The following is a 23922-nucleotide window of genomic DNA, read 5'->3' on the forward strand; positions in this document are numbered from 1 at the left end:
GGTAAACAACCCTCTTACGTTTTGTTTTAAACAAAGATTAAACTCAGAAACTCAACGTGTTACCAGCTGGAATATGGTAACCTTATTTTTCTTGTACTTATTTTAGTGTATCTTTTTATTTATGGTTAGTGAGTTATATATAGTTTTTTTCAAATAAATTATTTAAACAAATTGAATCGATATTAAGAAACATGATAAGCAGATAACAGCCGAAGTGAGACAAGGTTATGACAAATTGTGAAAGTAGTATGGAAATGGCTGAAGTTTAATAAACAAGAGTGCTATGCTGGGAATGAGAAAATCTGGGTTTGCGTTCATGCTGCACTATTGACTAACTCTGTGACCTTGGGCAGTTCACTGAACCTTTCAGAACCTTCTTTTTCTCATCTGTAAAATAGGAACGAGAACATTACCTTCTTTGCAAACTTGTGAGAATCTGATGAAAGAACGTGTAAAATGTGATCAAATGTAGATTTTATATTACCATCTAGTGAAGTTGCAGAGATGCAAAATGGCTTGATGTTAAGTATGTTGGAAAGGAGACTTGCCAACCATTACAGAGTACTTATTACAGGCAAAGTGCCAAATATTTTTGAGAATAGAAAAATGAATAAAATTTGGCCTTTGCCCTCAAAGTTTACAGTTTGTCTACATGGGAGACAAACACATAGATGTATATTCTTTTGTAGACTGCGAAAAATATTATAAATGGGTTTAAAAACCTAGGCTAAGAAAATAGGAAAGAGTAGATTACATGTGTGTATGTGATAAGATAGCTACCATTTACGGAGTATCTACCAAGGTCCAGGGAGCCTGCTAGTTTCTTTGTCACATTAGCTCATTTATTCCTCACGATTTGGGAACTGAGATCAGAGAGACTAAATAATTGTCCCATGTTTAATAATGATGACGATGTTCATGAGGAAATACTTATTATATGTCCAGTACTGTGGTAAATCCTTTGTACGCATTTTCTTATTTCAGCCTCACCACAAGCCTGTGAGATAAGTATTATCTCCCTTTTATAGATAGTCAAACTAAGGGTAGCAGAGGTCAAGAGGCTCGCAGACTTAGTGAATGGTATTGTTGCCATTTGATTCCAGGCGTTTGACTCCAAAACACATTTCTTCCAGTCCTACTGCTTCCAATCAGCAGTGAGCTGTGGGACCCTAATGTGGCCGTGCACAGGGAATATCCCTTGCATGCTATTTTGTGAAATTCTAGGTTCCATTCTTGAGTGAGTTTCTCTAATGAGTTTATGCATGTCACAACTCCTTTTTCTGTTTCATAATATAAGCTCCTAAGCTCCTAAAGCACAAAGGACTGTGTGAGTGGCCAATTCTCCTTCATGATACTATAAGATGCTGTTGGTAAAGATATTTCAAAAGTAGGCTAAAGAACTGGGTAATATAGTTTATTTAGGTTTTGTGGAGGCTAGAAGCTGTATTTCTTCTGGGAACTTAGGGAATCACTTCTTGGTAGATACAAAGGGACTTTGGGGATGTACTAAATCCAATCTCATTTTAAAAGGGGAGAGGTTAGGGCCTAAGATCCCACAGCAGGCAGAGGAAACAGGAGACCACACATCTCCTGTGTCTCGATGCTTATTTCACTAGAGCAGTGGTTTTCAAAGTGTGGTCTCTAGATCAGCAGCTTCAGCATTACCTGGGAACTTGTTAGAAATGCTCACCTCAGACCCACAGAATCAGAAATTGTGGAGGGTGGCACTCAACATGTTTTAATAAACCCTTGGAGTGATTCTGAGGCATTTTCAGGTTTGAGAACCAGCACAAAGTATCTGCTATATATTACAAGGCATGTAGCAGAAAGAAGAGGAAGAGATTTAAGCCACCTTCCAGCCCAAGCTCTTGTCTTTGTTCCCAGGTGAAGGGCTGAAGGGCCTCAGTGTAACAACCTCCTGAGGTCTACAGCTCAGGTATTTTGACAGGGGAATGAGCCTACGGAACAAATGCTGCCCGGCATTTGTGGCCCAGCCATGCTCCTAGATAGCCAGAGACTAGACACTGTCTGTGTGTGTGCAGGCAGTGGAGGACAAGGGCTATGTGCCAGGCTCTTTCCCCCACCCTCAGACCCCCAATTCACAGCAGCCAGAAATCCAGAGGAGGCTTTTCTCCACACCGTCCCTCCCATCTGTGAGCCAGGGGTGGCGGCACTCAGAACTCTGCAATGGATTTTCCACAGGCAGGAGGCCTGTGGAAGGAGGGCGGACAGAGAAGGGGAGCTAGTGGAATGCAAAGTTTATGGAAGGCACCTGTGTGCCTCTGCTAAAGATTTTTTACTTTATCCTGAAGTGACAATAATATCTGAGGTGGGGAAATAGTAGAAATTGATTTGCATTTTAACAATATCTCTGCCAGCCACATGGAGGATGGACTGGCAGAAGCAGAGGAATTATGGGCAGACGGTTACCACTTTAGTACCAGTGGGAAACGAAGGCTACGTGTACAGTGTGAACAGATTTAAGATGATATGAATTGGGATATGCAGGGAAAAGGAGAAAGGAGATAGCACCATTTGGACTTGGTGAGTTTTAAGTGCAGTGCCAACAGCTGTGCCCTGAAGTCCTGGAATCAGTTGGCTATTAGATCCCGAGCGCGGGTGATTAATCTTCCACTCCTTCCCTCTTTCCTAAGAAGCCTGGGCATTGGTGTCCGGGTAGAGGAGCGTTCAAAACTCTCGCTGCCATGTGACTTCCACGAGGGCAGGATTCTGTCTCCGGTTCACAGCTATATGCCAAGAACCAAAACCAGCGCCAGGCACATAGTGTGCGCTCAATAAACGTTTGTTGAATGAATGAATCAATGAATAAATGGCCTCATTCCAAGCTTCCTTTCCTCATCTGTGAATACCAGGTACAGTCGTTGCATAAGGAAATCAAGTCCCGAACTTGACGCACAGTAGGCGCTCAACAAGTCTTTTTCCCCTTAAGTAGTAGATAAGGTCCCTAAGCGACCCTCCAAAAAGGATTTCTGTCCCTTGCGTCTTCTTCATCTCCCTTTGCCTCTCACAGCCCCCACTGAGTCTTAGGGGAGCACAGGAAGACGCAGTGGGAGCAGGGCAGCGGGCAGCAGGCAGCGGAGCGGGCACAGGTCCGCGCATCGCGCGAAGCTTGTCTACCAGGCTTACGTAAGGCGCGAGTCCCCCGCGGCCGGCCAGGGCTCGGAGTGGGGGCGGGTGGAGCGGGCACCGCCCAGCGGGATCTGGGCTGGAAGCCTGTCTGAGCGCCGCGTCCCAGCCGAGGTGTGTTTACGTGACTGCTTTGGGTGGACAGGCGCCGGACTCAGGCTCGTCGCCGCGGGGGAGCGCATCCGTCAACCCTCCGCGGAGGTGGGCGCTGGGCGGTCCGCGCGGGCAGCAGCGGCCGCTGTGACTCCGAGGGATGTGACAGCCGCTGGGGAGGGGCCGAGGCGCCGACTAAACGTTGCCCACGTGCGAGGATCCGGGCAGGGGCTCCGCTCCCAGGTCGCCCGCTGCGTGGGGCAGCGCGAGGTGCGCTTTAAGTCACTGCGGATCCGGCTTCCCCTCTTGATGGGTACTAGCGTGGGGATGCCGGGCCGCCGGACCCCAGGAGGACGCGGCGTGGGGAGCGAGATAGAGCGAGGGATCGAGGTGGGACTGGCCGGCCGATCTCTGAGCCGCGAAGGCTGACCACGCCAGGCGCGGGGGCGCAGGACTTCTCCAGGCTCGCGGCGTGGGGACGAGGAGGGCGGGGAGGTGCAGCGTGGCGCCTTACTCCGCCTTCGAGCCGCCCCGCCGCGGGGCTGAGGGGAGGGGCTGTCTCAAAAGTCTCTCCTTCCCCTGCAGGGGCGGCCGCCGAGTCCCCGCGGGAGCGAAGGGTGTCAAGGGGCAGAAGAAACAAAGTTCCCAGGGCTTCTCCGAGCCCGCTGTCCGGGTTGCCGGTTTAGCCGCCCCACTCCTCGCGATGGCAATGGCTTCCAAACTCCTGCGCGCGGTCATCCTTGGGCCGCCAGGTTCGGGGAAGGGCACTGTGTGCCAGAGGATCGCCCAGAACTTTGGCCTCCAGCATCTCTCCAGCGGCCACTTCTTGCGGGAGAACATCAAGGCCAACACGGGTGAGGGGGCTACAGGGGCGAGGGGTGGGGGTGAACCGAAGCGGGATCTAGTTAGGCCGGGGGCACGAACGGCCGGAGAGGGGCCAGGTCTGCTCGGCCCCCGGGCGCGCCCTCCCCCCTCCCGCCTGTGGTTGTGCAGGCTCCTACGTGCCGGGGTGCATGCAGCCGGTGGCCCGCGGCCGTGCGGCTTAACCGCGCCCGGGGAGCAGGCCAAGGCTCACTGGGAGGAGGGTGGGAGGTGCACGGGGCTCCTCTCCCCGCCCCGGCTCCTCCTGTCTTGGGGAAAAGCCGGTAACCACCCAGCTGAGGGAGCGAGAACCAAGCAGCTGACAACGCCAAGCTCCCCCCTCGCCTTGCTTCCTTAAGGCAAGGCCGCCCCCTCCCCCGCGTCTCGGGTCAACCCCGGCACCCTCTCCTCTCGCTGCAGCCCCCAGGCCGAGCGCCGCCCACCTGTGGGAGTCCGGCCCCGCTGCGCGCTGGGGAACCTGTGGCGCCGCGGGGCTCGCAGCCGCGCGCGGTTCCAGCCCCCCGCGCCGCCTAGGGCCTCCCGGCAGAGCCCTGGGTGGCTCTGAAAGGCCTGTCTGTTCGCTGCTGCCTTCTAAGGTAAACTCTCACCACGAGCTCCCCCTCCTCCCCAAGCCGGGGCCTGGCCGTTACGAGACTAATAGGAGACTTGATCTGATAAATTACATTTTAAATCCAGCTTCCCTGGAAAATGTCTTCTTGAGAATGCTTCCCTTGGCTTGCGTGGTGAATCTGGGGATATAGATCGCCTGATCTCATAGTCTATCAGGACGGCCCTTCCCCCTTTGCTTCCACCCCACTTTCACACCAGTTCCTAATGAATGGGCATTAAAAGGCGAAAAGTAACTTGTGCTGCTGCAAGGTACATAACCCTTCTGGGATGCAGATGCTCATAATTAGCAACTCCTTTATGAAAACTTGTTATTGCAAACGGCGGTGTTTTACTATCGTTACTGTTCTTGGTGTCCAAGGGAGTTATTAGCTGTTAGGGGTTAATTATCTAGGGATCTTCATTACTGAAGCACAGATTAGTTGGAAGAGGTGGGTGGACTGCTGGAATACGGAAGGCTCAAAAGCTAGGAATCAAGTATCTCAAAGGCAGAGTTTTATTCCTGGTCTCATAAGCAGGGTGTGAAAGCAAGCTTTTACTTTGATTTTCAAGAATACTCTCCCCACCCTACCCCCACGCTCATCTCTGAAGGAAGAGTTCTGTGTACCAGGTTGCCGCTAGAATTTTCTCTGGCGGGTATTGTTACCTCAGTTAGGTCTATTTTAATTTTAATAGCGCATTCAAACGTATTTTATTCTTTTAGTGTTTGGGATGCAGTTTGCAGTGAGAGCAGTGTGAGAAGCGGGGCTGGCTCTCAGCTTAAGGGTGTAGGGATGAGGTCGGCCTTGTCCATGGTAGGGAGATGGTGGCACAGTGAGGGGAGGAAACGCTAGAGTGGGATTCAGTCCACTTCTTAGCATTCTCTATACCTGACTTAGTGACTTGTTTCCTTCTGGCCTGAAAGGCTTCACATCGTCCATCCTGGGACTGGATTAGTGGTCTTTTCCATTTTTAAATAGAATATGATGGGAAGCGGCCAGTTTATGCTTTTTCTGAGAGGTTTAGAAATTTTTCCACTTGCTCTTTTTCCCTTAGTCTCATTTCGTTTTTTTATTTTAGCTTTCTTTTGTTCTGAATTTTAGTTTCCGTTCTCTTTAAATTCCTTTATTCCTCCCTTCCCCAGTATTTCTCCCTTGAATAAGAAGTGACTGTGAAATGTTTAGATTTTCTTTTTTCTGTTGGGAATGAAGTAGTTTTTGCATCAACCCATTTAAAAATTGTTTATCAGGGAAACAAGAAGAAAAATAAAGAACAACAATTTATTTTTAAGCTGGGTCATTTCTAGTGGATTTTTGGAGGGTGTACTCGGATTATTTTTCTCTCAGAATGTCTAAGAGTCTTAAAGGCTCACTGCTTGGTAAATAAGAAAACATTCCACAGTAATTTTCTGTTACCTGCTGTTTACTTTTAGCTAATTTCCTGGCAGAGAAGCACAACAACCCCTGTATACGTACCCCTTTATAAAAGTTGAAGGTTTGAAGGAGATGATGAAGCACAACAAAACCCCAAGAAATAAAACCTTGGTAGGAATTTGAATTGGAAAGTATCTCAGGCCATCTGCTCCAACCTTTGTTAGGGCATACTTCTGTCCACATGGCTTTTCTGCAGCCTCTGCCTGGTGAAAAGCTGCTTCTCCCTGCAAAGGCTACTCTTTGCTTCTGGTAAATCTTCTCTTCCTCCGCAAAATTCGTCTCTTTCCTCTGCATATAGCTTTTTGATTTTGTTGCTGCTGTCACATAACAGTTATAACAGTGCAGCAAATGTCTGATTCATTGAATAGATATTTTAATGAGTACCTGCTATATGTCAGTGTTCTAGGTGCTGGGGGCTATAGCAGTATTTAAGATACCTTGTGCCCCATGTCCCTTCTGCCGTCACCATGTTCCATTTTCCACTGAGAGACTTAAAGAGACAGGGATCTATCTGGCAAGTAAATAATGCATAAAAGGAGTTTGGCTGGTCTGCGTTAAAGGCATGGGTCAGGAATTCTATTTACATCTTCCCCTGAAAAAGTCAGACATTCTCCAGTGATCAAATCCATTCTGTTTAATTAGTTCTGGTTCATGGCAAAAGTTTGTGCTTAACTATTTTTGGGGAGGGAAAAATTTCCTCTTATTTCTTGCTGAAAAACAAAATTCAACTGAGTAAATTTGAACATCCAGTTGGCTTTATTAAGCAGTTCATCATTTGGGCAGCATCCTATCTAGCAACTAGAAGGGCATTCAGAAGGGTTGTCCAATATAGAAGATTTTATAGGAAGAAGGGTGGGTAGGCCAAGGCATTATTAACAACAACAAAAAAGATTATTTTGGGCCCAGACATCTTTTTTGAGAGAAAGTGGGGAGAACGGGAAAGGTTTTATCTTGTAAAGTGCCTTTTAAAAATTTTTTTATTCCTATATTAGTCTTTATTACAAAGAGAATGATTTTTTAAAAAATTAATTTATTTTCCGGTTATAGTTGACATACAATATGTTAGTTTCATGTGTACAAAATAGTGATTAGACATTTATATACCCTACAAACTGACACTCTGCTAAGCCTAGTACCCATGCGTTGTTATTACAATATTGACTATATTCCCTATGCTATAGTTTACATCCCTGTGATTGTTTTTTATAACTGAGATTGCTTTTTCTATGAGGGATAGAGAGGGCCCACATGACAGATTACTTCATTAGTGCTGACCAGAAAAGTCCAGAATTTTTAAGATTATGTTTCCAGAGAGGTCGAAATTGCAATTAGGTCAGGTATTCAATTTAGGTTTGGTATCACGAGTGTTTAGCACCATTGATGCCATTTTGGGTGTGTGGTTTTCTCTTTAACACCCTCTAGGTACTTCTGGCTGGTCTAACAATCAAATTGACATGATATAGATTAACAGGTGAAAAACATTAAAAGTTTAATGACATGTATGTATACCTCTTGTATACATGGGAGAGACCTAGGAAAACCAAGTAACTTGCCAAAATGGCAGAAACCATCACCTTAAATTTGACCTTAGCTAAAGACACTAGATATTGGGGGTGGAGCCTCAGTTATGGGAGGTTCCCAGGAACAGCCCAATAAACAAGGATAAAATTGTTATGCAGATTTAAATTCTAATCTTCTTTGATAGTAAAGGTAGGCCTGGTATGGTGAGGGAAACACCCTTACAAATGGAGATGTCCCTTACAAATGTAAATGTCCTTTTACAAAGCGTAACTTCTTGGTTTTCAGAGCTTCTTCCAGGTCTGCTGTTTCTTAAAATTAACTAACCTAAAATAATTGATATCCGATATCCCAAAGAGGCATATTTTTGGGTGGCAAACTCTGCTCCCCTTCAGCACTTCTTTTGAAAGTTCAGGTAAGAAGCTTCGCATTCTAGAAATAATACTGACTAGATTTTTCCATATCTTATTAAACCAGAATAAGTCAGTTCAGTTAAATAGTTATGTCTTATTTCAGGAGGTGGTCTTGCAGGTAAGCTCCCAAGGTTAGGCCTATATTGTGCAAGCAATCTGGTAATAAGTAAGAGACATCTCTGGAAACAAAAGGAAAACAAAGGTAAATGATTGGAACAAATTATAAATCAGTTTCTGAGCCAAGGGGACAGTCAGTCAAGATTTCTAGATGTCAGGCTCAGAGCTTCTTTTGCAGTTTGAACTGTCTCTGAAGATGTCATCAGGTGTTCAGGCAAACTTTTAGAGGCTTACATCAGGCATGGAGATTTTCTAAGCATGAGCTGTTGTGGCAATTTCTCTTAAGTTTATATTAAGTCTAGTTGCCGTTTGCAGAGCTTCAAGAAAAGACAGTTTTAGTTTTCAATAGTTCCAAGTGAGACGATAGGCGAAAATTAGAAATATTAGTTTGGAGAGATCAGTGAAATATTTGAGGAAACCAGAAGAATTCAGGATAGAAACAAAACCTCAAAAGACAGCGAACAGTACTAGAATCTAATATCCACAAAGATGTATTACTGAAACATATTTTTTCCCTCTAAAATCACCCTCATTTTTACCAAAGATAACCAAATTAAAACTAATTTATTTGCAAAATAAGTCTAGTTTTGATAAATTTGGCCTATTTATTTGTGTAAGTTTAACAAGAATAGTAATTAACCATATATGCTCTTTTAAATCTGCTTTGCTGAAGGTTTTTATGAAGAGTCTCCAGATCGAACTTTTAAGCCTCTTGAAGCCAGAAAAGTCAAACCAAGGGCCTGCCTTTAGACTTTACCTATAGTGCCTATAGATTTGGGTGAATTCTTCTCGAGGTCCCCAAAATATCTTGAAGATCTTTCACCTGCCAGAAAGTGATCTTTACCCACCTGTAAGCCAAGATATCAGACCGTTATTTTCAAGAGGCTTTTTATTGGCTCCCAAAGTCAATCCTAGTTCCATAAAGCTGTCTGGTTATTGCTGGGTCTGAGCATGCCTCTCTCAAATATGACATTCCAAATGCAAAGCTTCGGTAATGCAACCAATGTCTCCAGTTGTGTCTTGTTACATGGAGTATAGATTCTTATTGAACTTACACAAATAACTATTATTGCCATGAAAAGAAGATTAGTCACTAAGAGTGACTAAGTCTGGAGGGGTCAGGTAGGGATAAAAAGATAAATATTTCAATCCTGCTCACAAAGGTATAATTTACCCAATTTCTCTAAGTCGCAGCTAGTTTAAGAGAAACAAGTTTCCTTATAACTGGAAAACAAAAGATTTTAAAAATCAGTAATATTTCAAACAAAAAGTCATAAAAATTATAATCATCTTTATCAGTTCATTCAATCTCATATAATTAAGACTTTTTCTGTTAGAGTCCAGTTTTTCCATAAGTTCTTCTGACCTCGCCTGATGATTGAAGATGATAATGGTAATTCCAAGAAGTTTTTAAGGCCTGCATCAAGGCTCATGTGTTTGGCCAGTGGAGTGGGTGCCTTGGTCACTGGAGAGTGTAGAAGGTGTACCCTAAATGGGAAACACATTTTCTAACAGTTTCTTTGCCATTGTGAGGGCATCAGCCTTGCAGCAGGCAGCGATGGGGGTGTGGGGAGGTGGGGGAAACTTCAACCCATTTGGAAAACATACAACAAGACCATGTTGATAACCCATACTAAATGGCAGTAGAGTGAAGTCTAGCTTAATTGCACTATAGTAGATGAAGGAATGCAAAAACTGAAAAGGAGGTTTACCCAGGAGCCTTGAAACCAAGCAGCTGTCTTGGGTTTCCACAGCCCTGAGTATTCATTTAATTTACAGATATTATTTGCCCATACAGTATACCCTAGGAGTTTATCATTTATTTGATAGTGATTCCCATGCAATTCAACACAGCAAATAAGCCTAATTAGTTTAATATGCCCCTTTAATAGGAGAAGGATATCCTTTGAAGTATTTCAAGGGCCCTGTTAGAAAACTCTCAAAGTTATTTTAGGTTAGGAAAAAGACTCGGTTTAAAATTTAAATTTTGGGAAACTTGTCAAGAAATATCAAAAGATTTTAAAACATTAACTGAGTAGGACAATAGGTCATAATAGAACAATAATTCATTTAACAAAAGTGACGATATAAGATTTCAAAGAGAAATAACAGAAGATTACATAATTGTTAGCAAAACCTAGCTCTTACTATTGAGAAGATTCAGTTTTCTTAAGTATTCAAGAATGATTAAGACAACATAAAACAAAATTAATTTGATATAACAGCATATTTGCTTTCTCAACAGATTATTTGAAAAGAAAAAACCTTTTACAATCTCTTATAAGGAAGAGACTAACAGTCTAAGAAAACTTTTTTCTTTTAGCAGATGAAAGAAAATTAAGTTTCAGCTTTACAAAGGTATACCATTGATATTAAAGCTTAATTTTTAAGACCCTTATTACAGCAGTTCAACTGTAGTCAGTTTAATTACATAAGGTAAAGTTTTCTTTCTCTAACTTTTTGTAAACCTTTAGTTTTGCCCTTTATAACCACATGCTCTAGTGCAGACAAAGTTACTCTCATTTCCCTTACCAAAAATGCATCCCTATAGTTCATAGCTCAACCCTGCCCCCGCTTTTTTTTTTTTTCTGAAAACATATATCTTACTTTCCTTGCATTCAAAGTTGTTTCCCTTATTATTCTTAATAGTTTTAATTACTTACATTGGGATTTTTAACCTTTAAAGATCTTAATTTCTAATGAAAACTAAGTAAGCAAATAGCATTCTTTTGATTGGCAAATTTATGAATACATTTCATAACTTCTCTAAATAGCCTTTTTTACTGGCAAATACATTTCACAATTTCAAGAAACGTGCCCTTTTTAACAGTACAGTCTTTCAATGTGACACAAGGCATTTAGTAGCAAACCCCAAATTATCTTTCAGTTTCTCTGTAAAAAGAGCCTCCGTAAAAAATAGATGGACTTAATTAATATTTCAGTGTTTTATTTGGAAATGATCTAGATATTCAATAATTTCCATCATTTAATTTAACTTAGTAAAACTCTGAGGTTTCAAATTATCAAAAGATTTCGAGAAACTATTTAAGTAGACATATAAAACATAAATATTGCTGAAAAGTTCACCTACAAACTTTTTATCCCACCTACATCTATTTTACTTGTTCTCAATCATTATGTTTAGGTTACCCACAAAAACTTCACGAAATGTTCTACCAAGTCAGCCATCATTTCAATTTTTTTTTTGCTGACAAGTTTATAAGCCTAGTTTGAATAAAAGTATTATATTTAATGCTGATAACTATTTTAAATACATCCGTTTTAATTAAACCAATAGACTTAAATTAGCTTTAGTTCCGAATATTTCCCCAAATCATGTGAACCTAAAAAGGATTTGGGTTAGTTTCTGTATTTTTGAGAATTTTAGAATAGCCAATCCTTAAGATATACATATATATACACACACACACACAAACACATATATACATATATGTATACACACACACACATATATATACATATATGTATATATGTATATATGTGCTTATTTGTTTTTAAGCCAGTTAGAGTTCTTTTACAAATGAGCAATACCATCTGGATGTAGAAAGTACCATACAATATATAATACGTATGTATCCATACACATGAACGTACAAACTGATGTAGAGACCTCATGGCTTCCATAAAAGAAGTGGGATCTATTTAAATGACCTCCCCCACTTTTTTCTTTTGATAAGAATCCCCTTCCTGAAATGTGCATTTAAAAAAAGATGGTCTAGATAAGAGCTCCTGGAGAAGATCAGGTATTTACATCTCAAAGGCCACAGGGAAGGAAATGGAAGTTCCTCTTAGAAGGACTTTGGTTTCCTAAGGCCATTATTTACAAGCCCTTTGAGATAAATAGGGTAGGTGGGCTTTCCTATTCTCACCTAAATGACATCATAGAGCAATCCACTTACAAAAAAGGATTATTAGAATGAGTACTCAAATCAAGGAGGCTAGCCATTTCTTTATATTCACTTTTTAATTTGGTCCTCCATAAGTACCAGTGAAACAGCTGTTTATGATGAGAGCTCTCTAAAAATTTTCTAATGTAGAAGTTTTTCCAATTCAATGATTTATTGTCTGGCCATTGATGGTAGAATCTAATAATCTCAACAGTGACTCAAACCATAAGTCTTTTATGGTTTAACCAAGGAAGCAAGAGGTGACCACAAGAGAGTGCAAAGGATTCAGCCCTCACAAGATCCCAAAGTTCACTCCCAGAGTTAGAAACAGTGGTTCCAAAACAGAGAACCATATGTTTTCTCTGCTTTGAACAGAGTAGTATAACTTCACCATTAAGTAAAAATTTAGAGCCATAGGACTAGATGTGGAGCCCGATTTCCTCCCGCAACTGAGGTGCCATTATTTTGGAGCTCTTGGTTGATTTCAATAACCTACCATTTGGCTTGGTTTTCTTTTCTGGAGCTTTAAATTTTTGCTCTTATGTTTTCAATTAACCATTAAAGAGTGAGCCCAGGAATCCTTAGGCTCCCACTCTCAACCCCAATAAAAGCAAAATCCAGGACCATAAGCACAGTGTCTCTCAGTCACTCACTACCTAGGACTTCACTGTGTGACCCCAAGTGTGGTGTGTAATCATTATGTTAAGTAATAAACCTGTAAAAAAGTTTTTTATTCCTTATCTTAAGATCCACAGCCTATTCCTCTGCCCACCAGATGAATGTGCATCCTCTAGCCCCGGTCCGTTACCTGGTAGGAACCGGGCCACAAAGCAGGAGGTGAATGGTGAGTGAGCGAGTGAAGCTTCATCTGTATTTGAAGCCGCTCCCCAGGGCTAGCATCACCACCTCAGTCCACCTCAGATCATCAGGCATTAGATTCTCATAGGAGCACCGGTCCCTGGTGCCAAAAAAGTTGGGGACCGCTGCTAGCTGGTACAAAAATAAAACTGTTAGGTAGTTAGTTATTCTTAACAACTAAAAAGTAAAACTGTTAGGTAGTTAGATAGTTATGAACAACAGGAGCGAAGGCCTAGCTCTGCAACCATAGAAACCTCCCTTAAGGACTTCCTTAAAACACCCCTTTTACAGTTATGAACTACCCCAAATCCTAAGGCACAAAGGCCATGAAAACCGCTAGCTTAAACCAGCCACAAATACCTGTGCAGAAAGTACTACCCAATCTGCCCATAACCTCAGCCTCATTATACCATCATTATAATATCATACATATACCTGGACGTTCATGAATCTAATTATAACAGAATAAATTCTAGGTGAGCACATGCACACTAGGCAAAATGTTACACTGCAGCCAACTGTCAGTCAAGGTGACCTCACATGTCAGTCATCTAGCACTACCCTTGTACTCTCCCATCACAGCCCAAATATATATATATACATATATATAATGTGTATATATATGTATTGTGTGTGTGTGTGTGTGTGTGTATGTATATATTTTTTTTTTTTCCAGATGTAGATTTTTTTCCTGGTTTTGGCTTGTGTTTTTTTTTTTTTAAGTTTATTGGGGTAACATTGGTTAATACAATTATATAATTTTCAGGTGTACATTATAATTTGACATCTAATATTTATATTATGATTACCACCCAAAGTCCAGTTTCCCAGTTGATCCCCTTTACACACTTTGCTCTCCCTAACCCCACTATATTGAGCCCTTACCCTGTCTGCCTCCCTCCTCCCCACCCCCTACACTCTGGTAACCACTAGTCCATTGTCCATGTCCTGAGTCTCTGTTTGTCCTGTTCATTTGTTGCTTTTAGGTTTATATTCCACACATAAATGATTTCATGTGATTTTCTACTTTTTCAGTCTGGCTTATTTCCCTCAGCATTATTATCTCAAGGTCCATCGTGTTGTTACAAATGACAGTATTTCATCTCTTCTTATGGCTGAGTAATATTCTGTCGTATATATGTGCCACAGCTTCTTTAGCCAATCATCTATCATAGGATACTTTGGTTGCTTCCATGTCCTGGCCACTGTGAATAATGCTGCTATGAACATCGGTGTGCAAATATCTTTTTGGATACGGGCTTTCAAGTCTTTGGGGTAAATACCCAGTAGTAGGATTGCACAGCCCAAACATAAACAGACCTTCCTACTTTTGCATTGTTACATCTCTTCATTGATAACCCGCTCCTGCCTTGGAGCATACTCTATTTTTCATCTTCTCCCCTCCCAAATTCCATGGGGCTGCAGCTTTTCTTAGCATGGCCTCTCTCCTTCTAAAATATACTTTCAATAATTCTACTTTTTCTAAATCTCACTGACCTGTAATTTACTGTGTCGGCAGGGAAGAACCGAGGACCCGCCTGCTGCTGGGGCGATGCCAGATTTCACATCACTCCAGTGGTAACAACCATGGGGGCCCTGGTTTTACCATCTCTTGGAGGAACAGGATCAATAGAAAACAAGAGTATTCAAATGAGAGCTTTACCAGGAAACTAATTTCACCAATATTTTCTCCTGCCAATCTAAAGTTAGCTTGCCACATCTAACTTCCACCCAACCCATAGATAGAGTTCAGGGTGGCTGATAGGGTGAGAATACCTGCCTCCTGCCTGGCTTGCTATGTTTGGGGGAGGAAAATTTTCCTCCACCCTTCAAAGTTCTTTTGGCTGGTCTAATAATAGTATTGACATGAGACATATTCATAGGAGAAAAACAAAAGTTCAATAACATGGATACCTCCCATATACCTGGGGGAGACCCAGGAAGACTGAATAACTGGCCAAAATGGCAGAACATCATCTTAAGTACCACCTTCAGCTAAAGATGAAAGAAGTTACTGGGAGTGGAGAGTCAGTTATGGAAGGTTACCAGGAAAAGCACAGTAAACTGGGTAAGGTTGCTCTGCAGATTTAAGACCATACCTCTCCACTGTTAGTGGAGGCAGGCCTGGTACAGTGAGGGAAACACCCTTATAAATGTAAATGTTCTTTACAAAGGGTAACTTCTACATGGTTTTCAGAACTCTCAGGTCTGTTGTTTCTTAAAATTAACCAGCCTAAAATAATCACTATCTCAGAGAGGCACATTTCGCTGTGGCAAATTCTATTCCCCTAAGGATTTGAGATTAGCCTTATGATAATTGTTACCCATTGACTCTGCCTAGTCTGCTTGGAGCAGTGCAGGCTGAGACTTATCAAATACCTTATTTGAAGACCCAGCCCCAAACCTTTGGCTCACATTTTCTTTAGCACATTGCATGAGTAAACAGAAGGGAGTGTCTCTTGGATTGACAGGAGCCGAGTCTTAAACTCTGTCATAAGGAATATTAGCTTGTGTGTGTGTGCGTGCACTTGTGCCCACTCACACACACACACACAGACTCAGTATGTCCCATAGAACTTTTTATATTCAGTGATAGCTTCTTTTGTTGAGTCATGAGTGACTGAAACCTCCCTTTGAAGGATGTGAGAGCATCTTGTGTTAAGGGTTGGACAAACTGTTATTTTTAAAAACCACAAATTTTCTATACTGGATTTATCTCAAGTGCAGGAAAGTTGGCAGATTTCCATTTGGAAGTATCCTGGACTTGACAGAGAAGAGATGTTCAAGAACAAACCTGTTTCTGCTCTTAATTAATATTAACTGCAGCTTTTGCTGGGGTTTGCAGATGGGACTAGCATTTTGAATTAGACTATGGGCTGACCCTCTCTGAAAGGATGACCTAGTTCAGAGGGCTCAGGTTTTTTTCTTTTTTCTTTTTCTTTTTGGGTACTCATTAAGTGTAAATGTGTGTCTTCTGTAAGAGTGAAAACTTCTGAGAGTTGGAGGATTAAGAAGTTGTATTAGAGAGATTTGAGAGAGAGAGTTCAACAGTGTATCTAAAACAACTTTATATAGTTAACCTTTGTGTATATCATACAGGGTATTGGTTTATTACAGGATTTCTGGAATAAACTTTCTTCCACTTTTTTTCTAGTTTGATGAGACTCAGGATTTAGGCCAGATAAGGGGCCTGACCAATTTTGAGGCATCTCTTCTGTCCACAGGTCCACTCCAGCTCCTTATTTTTTTTCCTACTTTCTCTGAGGGTTTTCACACATTTGTAGAGAACTATTTGTGATCGGAATAAGGTGTCCCATGACAGTAAGTCTGCCTTAGCCACATGCACTGTTGAATCTGAGTATTCTTTCAGTGTGGTCATTTTTTTTTAAAAGTAGCTTTTTCTAATCGAAGTCATGCCTTATAGAAAATATGGAAAATGTGAAATTCTGGAAGAAACTGAAAAGCCAATAAAAATTACCCATAGTACCACTCTGACACTTGAAAATTCCAATATTATTTTTTTCTTTACTATGTCTTTGCCCCCAACAAACTAACTTGGGATTATGTTAGTTGATAACTTTTCTCCTCCCACATTCATATATATACATATACATATATATATACACATACATATATATATACATATACATATACATACATATATATACATATACATACATATATATATAATGAGTATTTTTCTGTTTTCTTAAAGTTACTTAAAAACATTTTTAATTTCTATATAATATTCCATTCATTCCACAGGTATTTTTTGACTACCTACTCAAATATCCCTTTGTTCTCAGAGGTGCATGAGTCCACAGGGAGGTGAGGGGATGAGGAGGTTGAGAGGACAGAAGATAACCAAATAAACAGGACAGTATTAGATAGTCATGAAGGAAATGAAATGGTAGTGAGTTAGTGAAGAGGGCTTTTCTAGGTGGTGTGATTAGGGGAGTCCTCTCTGGGAGGTGAATAGCCACAGGAATGAACATGTAATGATCTAGGAGCATTGTTCACAGAGAAGCAAGTGCAGAGACCCTAAGGTGAGAACAAGTACAGCTTGTTTGAGGAACAGAAAGAACGGCAGTATTTTTGGAGCCTAGTAAACAAGGGAGGATGTGGAAGGAGGTCAGGTGAGAGAGATGAGCAAGTAGAGCCTTGAGGGTCTTGGGAAGAATTGGATAATATTTAAGGGTACTAGAAAGCTATCAGAGTGTTTTGAATGGAATGGTGACATTTGGATTTACCTTCTAAAAGATGACCCTTGGGATGCTGTATGAAGTGACTCGAGGTGAAAAAAATAAAAATGGTACCAGTGTGGATAAGGGGAGTGGATCATGGCTTGGACTAGCTGGTAGTGACGAAGGAGAGAAATGAAGGGCTTTAGGATCTATATGAAAGCAGAGCTGACCTGACAGAATGAGCTGGTTGCGAGGCGTAGAGAGAAAGCAGTCCACAGTGAGTCCTAAGATACTGGCCAGAGTACCTGGGTGAATGTGCCTTAGGGTTGAACTGATGATTCTGATAACAGAATCATCTGATAACAGAGTGTATCTGATGATTCTGGTTTGGAACATTTGGGTTATTTGCTGTTTAATAATGCTGTTATGAATGTCATTGTATGCAAGTCATTGAGTAAATATACTGTCCTTGGGATAGGTTATTAGCAATAAAACAATAGAACCAGAATAGTTTTTGAACCATAGGGGGAGAAAGGAACGTTAAACTTAGTTTACAAATATCCAGTCAATGTCTTGGTGTGAAAGTAGCTAATAGGTGCTACAATTACTTGTGTACTTTTTGACTTACTAAGTTTTTTAAGTATCAACAATATACATACATTTGTACATGTGTATTTAAACCCTTACCTTGTTTTTTTGATCATAGAAATAGTATGTGTAAATTATCAAAAGTTTAGAAAGCCGAGAAAGAAGATAATCACTTGTAATCCCACTAACTGCAAGGAAAAAATTCTATTGATACTTTCATATGCAGTATATCCTTCCAGACTGTTTTTCAGTAATATTTTATATATTACTATTTTGAAAATTGTTTGCTTTATTTCACAGTGTATCATTAAATATTTTTCTTTTTTAAATTAAGTTTTCTGAAGTAACATTGGTTAATACAATTATATAATTATCAGGTGTACATTATAATTTGATTATTAAGTATTTTTCAATGCTATTACATTCTGTTCTTTAATGTGAGTTTAATGCCCTTATACTATTTCAATGTTTTATTCCATTTTTAAAAATTTCTTGAGAAGATAATACATACAGATATACATTGTTTTGCACTTTTTAAAAACTTAGACGTTGGTTTCTATTCGCACAACAGTCTACCTCAATCTTTTTAAAACATAATCATATACTCTATTATACAGCTATACTATAATTTCTTTAACCAGCCATTTTTCTGATGTTATGTTAAATTTAAAAATTATCAAGAACCCCAAAGACTCTTTGTTTATGCAGGCTATACCTGTATATATTTACTGTATTAAGAATTAAAGCTGAGAAATTTTAAAAAAATTCTTTTAAAATAACAATAATAAACCTATTACATTTTAACATAACATTAACATAAAAAAACTTTGCTAAAACAAAATCTAATGGTAAGAGTAATGTTGTTTTCATGTTTTTGCAAATAACTTTAATGTTTGGCTTAATGGTAGAAAGCTAGATTCTCATATCTGATTATTGATTCAGCCTACTGTGTTGTTTTGGTTAAAGTTTTCGTAGAATATCTGGTTTCACATAGATTGTAGTTATAGAAAGGGGGAACTCTCAGTTTTCTGAAAAGGTCTCACGGACCCTCAGAAATCTTGTAACTACACTTTGTGAACTGCTAATATAATCAGGCTCCTGTTGATGGGAATTTAGGTTATTAATTTGGTTAACAAAGCATGCTGCACTGAATGTCCTGGTACATATATCTTTCAACAAATATTTGAGTGCCATGCAATGTTGGCTTATGGTATACAAAGAGGTGAGACAAGGTCTATTCCTTGAAGGAGCTACTAAGTTTATTGGGAGAGGCAGGCAGACAAGTGTATGGTAATGGATGCTGCAAGACATGCATATGCAGGTCCTATGAGACACAGGAAAGCCTGGTGTACCTAGCATTTAGGAGGAGGTAAGATTAGGGAAGGCTTTTTAGAGGAGATGATTCCTGAGCTGAGCTTTGACAAATGAGTCCAGCTACCAGATGAAAAGATGAGGGTGGTCATTGCTACAATACACCTAGAACTCTTCTGGAGCTTGTTTGTAGTCCACAAGAAATTGTTGCTTTTGTGGCTTGATCATACCTTGTATATTATTTTAGTTCTCATTTATTTCTATGAAAGGAAAGGGTTATAATACCTGCTGTATGTCATTTTTTCCAGCTTCCATTACTTGTGCTTGTCTTTATGGTATATACAAATAATGTGTTATCCTAGTTTATGAAACATGAACTTTTGCTTCAAACTTCCTGGAACCCAAGTAATAGCAACTGATCATGAAACTAGTAAATTGAATATCAGACTATTAGCTATAAACACACCCATTATAAAGGACATATTGAATTGCCTGTTTCCTTTAAAATTTATATTAAAGTTAAAAGTTATATTATGCTAGTTATATTATGCAAGTAATAGCAACTGATCATGAAACTAGTAAATTGAATATCAGACTATTAGCTATAAACACACCCATTATAAAGGACATATTGAATTGCCTGTTTCCTTTAAAATTTATATAAGTTAAAAGTTATATTATGCTAGTTTGCTTTTTAGCTTTCTGTATAGTCTATGTTGTAAGAAGGTTTAAGGACTTGGAAATTATGTTTTTTTATAAGATTTCAGACAGTATACTTTTACCGTGGGTCGGCTGTATCAGCCATGTATTATTGTCTTTAGCAAACTAGATTTTTTTTTTTGAAAGTCTGAGCAGATAGTAGAGGCATTGGATTACTCTGCCTCCTTCCACCCCCCACTTGATATTTAGTTCTCAGGTTGACCTTTAAGACATGATACAGAAGGTCTCCTTTGTACAGCTTCACAAAGTCCAAGTAAATGACTGATGTTACAGTTTAACTGTCTCACTTTTGAATTCCAAGAATTCTTATACTAGTTAAATGGCAGGTCAAGCATCCCATACTTAGCCAAAGATAGTGATAGTACTGAAATAATTAAGTCATTCCTGCTAATCGAATTGCCTGGAAGCTAGAAATCAAGTATTTTCTCTTTCAGCACTTTCTTCTTGGCCAGTAACCTGTGGTTCTGGCACTTTATAATTCTTGTGACTTGGTCATCATAGTTAACATTTGCAGTGGGTCAAGCATGAGCTAGGCTCTGCTCCGGCTAATGTATGCATATTATCGTTTAGTCTACACACAGATCTACAGAGCAGTTGTATCATTTTACAAATAAAGAAGTGGTCTCAGAGAGATTGAGTTACTTGCCTTAGGTGAAACAGCTAGTTAAATAGAGAAGCTAGCATTCAAACTTGGGACTCCATAGCTAGTGTTAAACTTCCCATTATGTCATGCTGCTGTAACTAGTGAAATATCCACTTCATGTCTTGTAAATGCCACACTGGGACAGTGAATGGCAGGGAATTATTGTAGCTTAGTTCTCCATGAGTACACTCAGATTCAACAGGTTTTTTAATGGCGGTATGTGATCTGTTGTTCTCTCCCTAAAAACATTTTAAAAAATCTGAAAAAGGAAACAATGATTTCTTGATTCCTTTCTCCCCATAAAAGGACCAAAAAGAGTCTAAAATATAAAATATATGTAATTGTAAGGAGGTGGAACTTGCTTTCCATCATAATGGTAAGAGTTCTGGAATAATACCTGAACTTGATATTTCATTAGTCATGTGACAGATGTTTCTATGCCTGCATTAGGTGCAGGGAGGCATGCATATCAGTTTTACTGAGGTATAACTTGCATATTATAAAGTTTATCCTTTTAAAGTGTATAAATCAGCAGTTTTTAGTGTAGTTTATAGAGTTAATGCATTACCATTGTCTTCTATTCATGAGGCACTTACAATCTGGAGTTCAAGTTCTAGATTCTGCATTGTGTTCTTATGAGCCATGGTGAGTCGTATGTGTGTGGGTGAAGTGCTGGAGTCATGGATAAGGAGGGGGAGGGCATTTTCAGATGTACCTTTCTCCTGTAATGCCTTTCACACTTTTGTTAATCTCTCACAGTCTGTTTTCAGTTGCTTTACTTCCATGAAGCTTTTCCACAGCTGTTGGAGCTACACATCATTTTCTTGTCTGAAGTTTCTCATTTCTAATCTGTACTTATAATATGGTATTCATTATCACCTCCCCAAAAGATGATATATTTCATAACTTCAGTTATAGTCTATAGTTTGAATGGTAAATTCATTCATGTCAGTTTAACAAATGTTTTAATAGCGTATTATGGCAGTAGGGAAGACATGCTATAGGCAAAGGAAAAATAATCAAGATAACCTTGTATAACTTGATAATCTTTTATACGTTATGTCTTGTATAAGTACTATGAAGACAATTTGATATTGCAATAATGAAGTGACTGGGAAGGCTGCTTTAGATTGTGAAGGCTGAGAGAACTTCTCTGAGATGATGTTTAAGCTGAGCTCTGAATGAGGGTAGGACCCAGATGTGTGAAGATCTGGGGACAGAGGGAATAGCATGTGGAAAACCCAGAGTGAGCTTTCCATAAATGGAGAGGAGAGGAAGCAGGTGTCGCTGGAGTACTTACTGTGAGTGAGGAAGAGAAGGTGGTAGACAAGGAGACTGGAAAGGTAGGCACAGGGCCTTGAGGTGTGACTAGGAGTTTGAGCTTCAGTATAACTGGATGGGAAGCAATTGTTTTTTGTTGTCGTTGTTATTTTTGTTTTTTTTTATGTATATTAATTTTACTGAGACATAATTTGCATACTATAAAACTTATCCTTTTAAAGTGCATAAATCAGTGATTTTTAGTATATGTTATAGAGTTATGCAACCATTATCATTGTCTAATTTCAGAACATTTTTATTATCCCCCCAAAAAACCATTAGCAGTCTCAGTCCCCTCTCCTTCAAGCCCCTGGTAATCACTAGTCTACTTTAGGTTTGTATGATTCTTCCTATTCTGGATATTTAATATAATTAGACTCATAATATGTGACTTTTTGTATCTGGCTTCTTTCTCTTAGCGTTTTCAAGGTTCAGCTATGATGTAGTATGTATCAAACTTAATTCCTTTTTATTACCAGGTAATATTCTATTGTATGGATATACCACATTTTGTTTATTCATTCATTAGCTGATGGACACCTGGGTTATTTCCTGTTATGAACATGAGTATGCAAGTTTTCGTGTAGATACATATTTTCATCTCTCTTGGGTGTATACCTAGCGTGGAACTGCTGTGTCATGTGGTAATGCTCTGTTTGACATTTTGAGGAACTGCCAACTGTTTTCCAAAGCAGCAGGACTATTTTACATCTCACAAGCAATGAATAAGGTTCCAGTCTTCTTCACATCCTTGTCAACAGTTATTATTGTCTTTTAGCCTCCTTCGTGGTTGTGAAGTGGTATCATTGTGATTTTGATTTGCATTTCCCTAAGGACTAATGATATTTAAGGTCTTTTTATGTGCTATTGACCATTTGTATATCTTTGGAGAAATATCTGTTCAAATCCTTTGCCCGTTTTTTAAACGAGCTCGTTTTGTCCTTTTGTTGAGTTCTCTATATATTCTGAATTAAATTCCCTTATTAGATATGAGTTGTATGTATTTTCTCCCCTTTAGTGGGTCGTCTTTTTACTTTTCTTGATGAAGTGCTTGGAAGCACAAAAGTTTTTAATTTTGATGAAGTTCAGTGTATATATTTTTTCTTTTGTTGCTTGTGCTTTTGGTGTCATAGATAATAAACCATTGCCTAATTCAAAGTGAAGTCATTGTTTTTAAATATGGGACTAACGATCTGATTCACATTTTTATTAGATCACTCAGACTATTTGGAAACTGAATTGGAAGGTTCTAGAGTGAAACTAGGGACAACAGTTAAGAGGTTGTTACAGAGTATCCACAGAGAAATGGGTAGACGTTAAATGTCAGTAAGTACATATTAAATCAATGTATTCCAGTAGCATCCTATTAATGGGAATAAAAAATGATCTCCACTTTTGAGGAGTTGATAGGGTAAAACATAAGCCCAATTAAGTGGGCTTATTATACTGAGTGCTATAAAAAAAGGAATGAAAAAAATTTAGTAACAGTGAAGAGAGAGTTTACTTGTATAAACCCTTATTGAGTTCATTTTTGTATCTTCAATGTCTGACCTACAGTCAGTGCTTAATATTTGTTACTTCTGCATGAAAGAGTAAATGAAAGCTATAGGAGAGATGGCATTAAAACTGAGCCTTGAAGAATAGGAAAGGTATTGGCAGATGGGAAATGGGAGCATGGTGTTTTTGATGGAGGGATCATGTCATGTCTGGCAGTAGGTGATTAAAATTAAGGGTATTTTCATTGAAACCTAGAGTTGAAGGAATTGTAGGCAAGGAAGCTGGAAATGTCCCTCGGGGTTTACATGTAATTCCAGATTGAGTTTATAACAAGGGGGGCTGTGGGGAGTCACTGCTTTGGTCAAACTCCTTTAGTGGCATGACTTGTTTTTCATAGCAAAGTATATAGTGGAGAGAAAGTGGAGCACAGCTAAGACAGTGCCAACAAGTTTAGATCAGGTATAGAGTAAAAGTAATGGGAAAAGGGGGGTTTGGGAGAAGTTGAGGTAGTGATGGCAGTTTAATATGACTGTGTAAGAATGGTGGAAAGAGCAGAGTCAACTGCAGCCCTTTGAAGGGTTGAACTTCAGTGATTGTGGGGAAGATCGGTTTTATTTAACTGAAGGAAAGTGGTTCAGGGTTGGAGAGGATAACAAGTTTAACATACTTGCATACCTCAGGAAGTTCCAGGCAGAAGTATCCCAT

At 39.7% G+C, this 23922-nt stretch overlaps 1 protein-coding gene across 3 annotated transcripts in view; it reads left to right on the forward strand.

Annotated features, from left to right (window-relative positions):
• Positions 1–3164: 3164 nt before the first annotated feature.
• Positions 3165–23922, forward strand: part of AK4 (adenylate kinase 4) — a 72323-nt gene continuing 51565 nt past the window's right edge. Inside the window, exons 1-2 of one of the 3 annotated variants that reach the window (XM_039838492.1) lie at positions 3165–3261; positions 3826–4094. In XM_039838492.1, the coding sequence (XP_039694426.1) occupies positions 3944–4094 (151 nt within the window). In that variant the 5' untranslated portion in view covers positions 3165–3261; positions 3826–3943. Of the gene's footprint in view, positions 3262–3286; positions 3511–3825; positions 4095–23922 lie in introns of those variants that run through there. The other 2 variants (XM_039838494.1, XM_039838491.1) reach the window with 2 other exon arrangements.

The sequence above is a fragment of the Pteropus medius genome, unplaced genomic scaffold, assembly GCF_902729225.1.
Source record: "Pteropus medius unplaced genomic scaffold, Ma_sr-lr_union100, whole genome shotgun sequence".
Taxonomy (NCBI): Eukaryota; Metazoa; Chordata; class Mammalia; order Chiroptera; family Pteropodidae; genus Pteropus; species Pteropus medius.